This window comes from Microcaecilia unicolor, chromosome 3 (genome assembly GCF_901765095.1).
Source record: "Microcaecilia unicolor chromosome 3, aMicUni1.1, whole genome shotgun sequence".
In the NCBI taxonomy this organism is placed as follows: Eukaryota; Metazoa; Chordata; class Amphibia; order Gymnophiona; family Siphonopidae; genus Microcaecilia; species Microcaecilia unicolor.
Genome location: NC_044033.1, coordinates 315,434,017 through 315,443,223, shown reverse-complemented (window position 1 = coordinate 315,443,223; position 9,207 = coordinate 315,434,017). Strand labels below are relative to the sequence as shown.

At 37.1% G+C, this 9,207-nt stretch overlaps 1 protein-coding gene across 1 annotated transcript; it reads left to right on the top strand.

The window, feature by feature from the left end:
* Positions 1-7,191: 7,191 nt before the first annotated feature.
* Positions 7,192-8,830, top strand: HOXC12 (homeobox C12). The gene is made up of 2 exons (XM_030195484.1): positions 7,192-7,762; positions 8,592-8,830. The coding sequence occupies exons 1-2, from the start codon at positions 7,192-7,194 to the stop codon at positions 8,828-8,830; spliced, it is 810 nt and encodes a 269-aa protein (XP_030051344.1).
* The last annotated feature ends 377 nt before the right edge of the window (positions 8,831-9,207 follow it).

Here is a 9,207-nt window from a genome sequence, read left to right as displayed (position 1 = left end):
AAGTAAGCAACTGCATCGACCTTCATTTTCATTAATACATATCGTCCTTTCTGTTTAAATGCAGGAGAAGAGTATATTCATACTAAAAGAATGAATTGTCAAGTCTAAAGCATCTCTTTCCAATACAACCCAATATCTTGTGTCTTCCAGGGGTGCAGTAAAAAAAAAAAAAAAGTTGAAATGTTGGATTCAGCTCAAATCGTTTAACAGAGCCTTTAAGTTCTTTGACCAATGCAAAATGTAAACTATATACTACATGTGCGAATTACATGCAAACCTTTTGTGTGCTTGTGTGTTTCTAGACTTGTACATTAGCAGATGAATTTAGAAGGGTAAAAGAACTTGCTTGGTGTTCGGTTTCTAGGGTAATGATGCCACATCTGGATTACCCTTGACCATGACTATAAACAGCCGGATTGACCTTGACATCACGGGGCTCATGCATAATAATCAGGGAGACCACAGACTTGATCTTTTGGGCAAACAGTGGACATCCTGCGCCGCTCAGCATGCTGGCTTCTGTTTGCTGACAAACAAAGGTGTCATTTCAAGTCTAGACAGGCGAATGACCAACAATAAAAGCAAGGGAATGAAGTTTCTGTAGTTATGCCTTCTTCCCATTGTACTTTAGTCCTTTTCATGTCATTATTCTCACTAGAGCTTTCATTATTACATGTTTCTTTCTTGGCATCTCTCTTAATTTCACTTTTCATATTAGCTGCCCAAAGAACAACTTTTTTAAGAATTTAAATGGAGGGACACAAATAGACACTGCTTTCTGTTTGCTTCATTGAGCTGTATAAGGTTCACGTTTTTATGGTACGCAGGGTTCTTCCATGGTGGCCCAAAGTGGATTTGCAGTAACGTTGGTCCTTTTAGCAAGGCAAAACGGTTTTTATTGCATCATTTAGCCCTTTTTGCTTTACAAAATTTATCGAGATTAGTCATCAGACTGCAGTAAAATATAGTACAGGTTCGTTTCTATAGTATATGCCTCCTAGAACCAGAATCTTTCTTGTGTTTAGCGTTTGTATCCGGACATTGAATGCCGTCTGTTGTTTTTTCTTTCAAAGTATTCTTTCAAGATCGGATAAAATGAGGCAGATATATGGTCTTTGGAAGTGATGTTTCACTGGTACATCAGTAAACGGAACAATGTCCATTTAACTGTCTCTCATACGAGTCTGAAATTGTGTTCTTTGGCGTTGCAAGTGTCCCAGATGTGTTCGGAACTCAAAGGGAATGCATTCCAAATTATGAAGAAAAATTAAAATGAATTGTACGTAGGTCCCCATCACTAACTGTCTACATAATAATTGTCAGGAGATGCTGCATGTGCTTGACTATGATGTATATAGCATATTTTTCTTAAAGCGGTATCTCACAATTTTCCCATTTTTAAAACGGGCTACATTTTTTATGTATTTATTTTTTATTTATTTATGTATTTATTTATTTTTACTTGTCTTTATGCGTTATTAATGACAGTATAAAATGATTCCCTTACATTTTTCTCTTGATTGCATCCATTGTGCTGCAGTGTCCTAGACTCTTAGTCAACAAGAAATTTTAAATTGTTTCTGAAAGTATATGATAGATGATGTTTTTACTTTCGCACGTATTCTGATTATAATCGAATGTTTATTGATTATGTTCTGAATGTTTATTGTTCTTTTATTGTATTACTATAAACTATCTTATTATTATTATTATTGTTATTGTTATTGTTATTGTTGTTGTTGTTGTTGTTGTTGTTATTATTATTATTATTATCATTATTATTATCATTATTATCATTAACATCTTGAATGGCTTTTTTTTTCCAGTAAAAGCATATACAAATATTTATAAATAAATATTTTCAGAGTTCACATTCTTCCAACCACTTTTTAATTTGCATTTTGTTTTAATTCTTTGTTGTTTTAGTTGATTGTTGCAGGTGTTACTAAGGTATGTAACAGATTGGGTCCAGGCAGCCTGCGTTTTAACGAGAGGAAAGGTTTGCCACAGCACAACACAAATTTTCTCCGAAATAGCAGAAAGCCTCTTCTACTGGTCCCGATGCAGAAAGCAGGACTCGTTTACATAAACCTGAAAGGAGAGTGATATCCTCTGCTGGTAGTAACGGGGAAAATGCACTATCAACAAGTACACCAGGTATAATAATTAGAGGATGAACAAAATCTATGAGGCTCTTTAGTATTTAAATTATGTAATTCTAAATATTATAAACTTAAAACACATGCTCATCATTTTAGGTTAGGTGTATGCTATAAAAACAAAAAGAAAATTAAAAAGGTCAGATTAAAATTTCAGGCATCACTCATTAAGGAATTGTAAAAGAAATTAAAGAAGTCATGTGATATTTCAAACTTTTCAAACCAGTCTTGGGGACTGGGTATACTGGTTCACTAGTACATGGATTGGTTTTATGACTATCCCGAAAACCTGACTGGCTGTGAGGACCCCAACACAGGGTTGGGAAACCATATGTTAATATTAATAGCACCAAGCAACTTTTAAATTTGCTTTATATTAATAAATTAAATAGTTTATATTTTATTTCACTGGGGTTTTCTTGAACACCAGTAGCTTAGGAAGAATGTAGAATTCAAGTATTTCCACATTTTGAGGGAACATTATTAGCGCTTTTTTTTTTTGTATCTTTGCCTTCTTTATGCCCTTCTTCAAGAAAAAAAAAATATATATATGTCTTTAGATTACACAAAACTAATAAACAACATACACCAAAGCTTTCTTTGTGAAAATGTTCCTAAACCGAAAAACCAGCCCCGATGTTATTTAAAAAAAAAATTCTGTCACTAGAACTCGTTAAATGTTCATCAGAATATTGTTGTTTCACATGAAGTCGAATGAAACATTTGTCAGACTCTAAGAGCAAAAGTGGCCCAGCGCAGGTTTATAATAAAACAAATCTTGAAATAGGCTACTGCAGTTTGATTCCGACACAACGTACAAATTTGCAAGCGCACTAGACAATGACCTTGAACTAAGTCCAGGAAAGTAAGACCATATTTTTCAACAATAAAAATTGAGGATTTTTCCCTTTCAAAACCGGAACTTTTGAACACAGGATCTTGTGATACACAAAAGTAATATCTGCTTTCTCCTGTATTTAAAATAGCTGGTTCCAAGCCTCATATTGTTTTTTCTTGGGTGATAAGATCGCGCTACATTGCACAGTTTTCTTCGGAAATATTGCTTAATTTCAACCGATAGTTTTGAAAACATGTTCCAACTTTCCTGTTTTTCTGAGAAATGTAAAATGAAAGCCGTATTTAAAAAAAATTAAATGATTTAACAAATATTTAATCTGTGCTTTTCATATGTTTATCATTTCTTTAAACCTACCTAGAGAAAATATTAGGTAATTCACTGACAACTGACACAATATACATGTGTACAAAATGTTAACGATTTTTCCACTTTTATTCTATAGCCATGCCAATATAAAAGCTATAATAACAGCAATGTGTTTAATGCTGAAATGCCTATACCAAAAAGCAGTCTAGTAACTTACAACAAAAAATATTGCTTTTCTGGTTGTGCTGAGATAATATTTTGATTTGTCCAAAACTCATAAATCCAGAGCATATGATTATGTAGATTATCTATGTATCCTTGAACTATATAACAACTCAGAAAACCTCAAGCAAGAAAAGATAAACAGGTTTACTTTATGTGATTTATCAATACGAATCTACCTTTCTAGTAAGACCTAGATCTCTATCACGGATCTACAGGGGCGTGTGCTTTGAGAGTTCAAAGCCTTTATCATGCTCTGTGTTAAAACTAGTATTTCTAGGCAACAATAGATATCTTAAAATAAAGCCTTTCTGGGTAATTTGACATCTTTCCCCCCATTTTGAAATATAATATATAGTGAGGTCCAACTAAGTTATCTCTGTAATGAAAAAAAAACCCATATTATTATTATTATTATTGAAACCGAATAATGCAATTATGTTGTGACCCCTCCTGTCCTTAGTTACTGTAGTAAGCCTACACTTGTTTCTAGTGGGTAGACAAATTAAAAACACCAGCGTATATGGTCGAAGTGATTGTGGTCATAGTGGACTATTGTTTACAGCACAACAATAATGGACGCTTTATGTTTTTCTTTTTTGTCCTGTTTTATGGTTAATTTTCTTGTTATAAATATTATAAAGAAAAAAATGTCTCAATAAAAAGATTTTTAAAAATTTTTAAAAATAATTGTCTCTGAAGAATATAATCATTCGACATTTTTAGATTATTATCTTTACAGGAAGAATAAACAAATGAAATATTTTTGCTCATTACCACCAAAACGTACTTCCACGATAGGTTTTTCACATCAAACTCCAATATGCTTTTGGCACATCTGTCTTATAAATTCCATCTGTCTACTGAAGATCATGATCAAAGTAAATACTCTCTCTCTCTCTCTCTCTCTCTCTCTCTCTCTCTCTTTCTGATAGATAGATAGATAGATAGATAGATAGATAGATAGATAGATAGATAGATAGATAGATTTCAAACTATAATGGAGGGGCAGAATAAAATCCAGTGCAATAGGAGAAGCTTCAGTAATGATGATTTTTAATTAACATAAGAAGGAACCTAGGAGTGGAAATGTAGCCAAATGGTTATATCAGTGGGCTAAGAGACAGGGGATCCTGGTTCAAATCCCACTATAGCTCTTTGCTATTTTGAGTAAGTCACTAAGGGGGCCCTTTTACTAAGTGTTGGTAAGCCCAACATGGACTTACTGCTTGCTATTGAACCACCGTGGGGCTACTGCCATAGCCTGGTGGTAGGTCCCACCCCCAGCATGTGCCATTCTTGGCACTGCAAAAATATGTTCTATCTTTGTAGCACTGGTGCTTACCTGGCAGTAATTGGGCCAGGTTAGTATGGGAACCCTTACCACCATCTCAATGGATGCTCGTAAGTGCTCCCCCCCCCCCAAAAAAAAAAATGACCATGTGGCAAGTGGTTCAGGTCTGCATGGCCATTTGTTTTCAACCAAAAAAAGGCAGCCTTTTACCCACTGTGGTAAAAAGGGGGGGGGGGTCTCAGCATGCATCAAAAAGACAAGCTGATGCTAACCAGGCCCCTTTTTACTGCAGCTTAGTAAAAGGACCCCTTCACCCTCCATTGCCTCAGGTGCAAGCTTACCCCCACCCCTGTTTTCTATGTCATGGGGGGGGGGGGGGTTGGCATGTGAGCTCTCCAGGAAAAAAAATCTAGTTACCTGAATGTGCACTGCCTTGATAGGACTTGTAGGCAATATATATGAAAATATAAATACATAAAATTGGGAACATAAGCAAAATCACACTCAAGGCTGGAAAAGGGAAAGGCCTTCAAACATTTCCAGATAGCAACAGTAATTCTATTCTATTCTAGTCTACTCAGGGTATTTATATCCTGCTAATATCAATACAGAATCTAAGTGGGTGGGTTACACAAATTCAGAATATACACTTAAAAGTCAAGAAGGACTTACAAATATGTACTAAAAAGATACTTTTCAATCCTTTATGAAATTGCTAGTAATTAGAAAGCACACAAAGTTGGGTAGGTATGGAATTCCACAATTTACTAGCTTCAAAAGTGGAAGAGCCATCATGAATTCTCTTATAACTAGCTTTCATAACAGATGGAAATCCCAACAATACAGTAGAATAGAACCTGGAATTCCATGGAAAAACTGGATAAACTACTAGCTGTGGAAGGAGGAAAGAGCAATTCCCCTGTAATATACTAAACACAATACAGGCAATCTTAAAAACTAGCTTAGCAGAGACTGGTAACCAATGTAGCCTTCTGAACAAAGGTGCTACGTGGTCATATGTGAACAGCTACAGATTATTTCAGCTGCAGTGCTTTGTAGTAACTGCAACTTGTTAGCTAATCTTGAGTTTAATCCAACACATAAAACACTGCAATAATCCAACAGAGGCAAAACAATAGCCTGAACCAGCATGCGAAAATGTTCAGTTAAAAAAAACAAACAAACCCAGATCTTATCGCCCTTAGCTAGAACACATTTTCAATTTCTCCAAATTCCAAAATACACAGAACATTTGCCTCATCTCATTGTTTTCAGAATGAAATAGGACAACAGAGAAACAACATCCACTGTTCTTTATACAAATTCTTAATTAATTTATGATTAGAAAGGAATCGCAGACATTTATGTTACATTTTCCTTTCTATCAGGTTGTAATTTTTAATACTGAGTCAGCTCCTAACCCTTCGGATCCTAGGCCAGTTTTCTTAGCAAAGTCTGCATTCCTCCCTAAGACGGTGCTTTGTTTTTCAAAACATAATTTTATTTTAACATCTGTTATCGTCTCCATTCCAAGTAGGTAGAGGGAAAGGATTTGATCCACCGAAGGTAATCAATCTCGAAACGATGACATCCCTGACAATATTCCAAGTCACAGAACATGGAAGAGTTCTGTGTTCTTGTTTGAGGATGGATCTCGTTTCCAACGTTTTCTTAAATTAACTGGTATCTATCTTTGCAGGGGGGCAGTATTGGAACAGATCCTTAGCCTCTGGAGGTGATTTCTACCCAGGACCGACCCAGCCGTTAGGCAAAACTAGGTGGCTGCCTAGGGCAGCAGCTTCTTGGGGGGGGGGGGAGCAAAAAGCAGCAGCAGTCAAAACATCAGCATATACTTTAGCCTGTATTTTTATAGAATGTTTGTGTGGTGATCATGATTGTTTATTTTAATTAGCAAAATCTGCCCCCCCCCCCAAAAAAAAAAAACCCACAGGTGTGCATAAAAGTACGTTTAAAGCTCAAGCTGTTTTCAATGTGTTTAACCACTCTTTCATAATAACTATTATAAACAGGATCAGCTGCGGTTGGAAATATTTACACGCTGCACAACACTCAAAGCATCTAGGGTCAGTAGTTAACAATACATATATATATATTTATACAAACTATTATCATTTCCCCCGTTTTTCCATATATAAAAGCCATATAAAAACATCAAAGGTAGATCTTGTATTTTGTGTTGTCTCAATTTGCCTAGAAGTGGGTGGAACCATTCGGCCAACGTAAGTTGGAGCTCACGTGATCCCGTGGAGCCAATGGGGCGCACCTTTAGCATTAACTATGTTTAATGTCAGATAGCAATAAACTAGAAGCTCTTAGTCAGGCCCGCGGAAATGGGCGAGCATAATCTTCTTAATCCTGGGTTTGTAGGACCTTTGGTTAACATACACACCGGAGACACCTTCTACTTCCCCAATTTCCGAGCATCAGGAGGACAGCTAACCGGATTACCGCCTCTTTCGTACCCAAGAAGGGACAATGTTTGCTCCCTACCTTGGGCATCATCAGAGTCCTGCAACGGATACCCTCAACCCTATCTCAGTAGCCCAGTGTCCCTTAACCCTTCCTTCAGCAGAGCATGTGATCTTACCCGAGTGGAAGAGAGCAAGTGCTACTACAGGGAATCATGCTCTGAGAACCTGAACCCCAGCCTGAAGAGAGAGGAAAGGCTCAGGGAGAATGCTCTCGTGCCCCTTGACACCAGCCCTCACAATGTCATGAGCGGAAACTTCAACAAATATGACTACCCAGCAGTTGAGACGGTGCCCCATAACCCCCCTTCATGCCAGTCCTTAGAATCAGATTCCACTTCGTCTTTAATGAACGAGGGGAGCAAGAACTCTTCCAACGAGCCGTCCACCGTGACTTCTCCCATCAGCCACGGAAACAACCTATCCACTGGTGGTAAGAGAGATCAAATCAGATGTTTTTTTTTTCCCCGTGGGGGCTTTTGTTTGTTTAAAAGTCTGGTCTTTTCAGGTCTTCTGTCGCTGGCATCTGTGCTAAGATTCCCGGAGCTATCCATAGCCATGAGCATGTCTATTTATGCAAGACCACTAGGGGTAGCACTAAAAATATCTGGATGTTTTATTAGGTAATGCTTCTTTGAAAAGAGATGGAGAGAGAAAAGGACAGGGCTATAAACATGTAAATATGTCATAAAATAAATAGAAATAGCATAGACAACCACCCAAGTACGCCAGGGGTGATGGATGAAATTACTGTCTTGACATTGAAGACTTACAGGCTAACAGTATTCAAGGACGTAGCCCTTTGTCTGCTTAAATACCCCTAGCAACGTGGAGCGGAAGAGACACGGTCCCCACTTATTAATAAATACCAGGCGCCTTCTCGTGATAAAACGTGGTTAAAATTCATATCTTCGGCTTTGGTATTTTGTCAGTGATTAGGACGTTATGGGTTGTTGTTGTTTTTTTTTTATTTCAGTTTATCTGTTTTTCTTTGTTTCTACAACCTACGAGAAGGTTCACAACCCACCCATTAAAGCTACGCTTTGATATTTAACATCCAGTACAAACGAGTCAACTTTCCTTTTCAGAAACCGAGGAAAAAAAAAGTTATTTCCTGGAAGGTGTAAACTCGTGATGCTCATGGCATTTTTTTTTTAAATTAATAATCATGGCAAGTTAAGGGTAAAAAGCTAAAAACAAATAGGAGAACAGAATAAAGCACAAAGGCACACATTATTGCTTAATTTCTCCTATATTTCTAGGAGCTCCTTGGTACCCGATGCACACAAGGTCCCGGAAAAAGCGAAAACCTTATTCCAAACTGCAGCTAGCAGAGCTGGAAGGGGAGTTCCTGATGAATGAATTTATCACTCGCCAAAGAAGACGAGAACTCTCTGACCGCCTAAACCTTAGTGACCAACAGGTGAAGATCTGGTTCCAGAACCGGCGAATGAAGAAGAAACGACTACTACTGAGGGAGCAGGCTCTGTCTTTCTTTTAACAACCCAAAGCTCAATTCAAGTAAGACACTCTCTTAACCTGACGTTCCTTGAATCCTCATTTGATGAGGTCTGAGAAGTCAGATACATTAAAAAAAAAAATCAGTTTCGTTTTTTCAAATTAATTTCCATAGAGAACATATGACGTAATTAAATATGCCTGGAAAACGAAGAACGTCTTTCCCATGTGTTCAACATAATCAATATATCAATATGTTAATACACAGAGCAGGAAGTTGATAGTACATGGGTTCAGGACGGTTGGAATTTTGACTACAGGATGAAATAATAAATATCCGTCCATTGATCAGCTGTTGGTTTTGACCCTTTTGGTTTTCTGCTGCTGTATTTTAGTCACATACAAGCTGACTGGGATGTG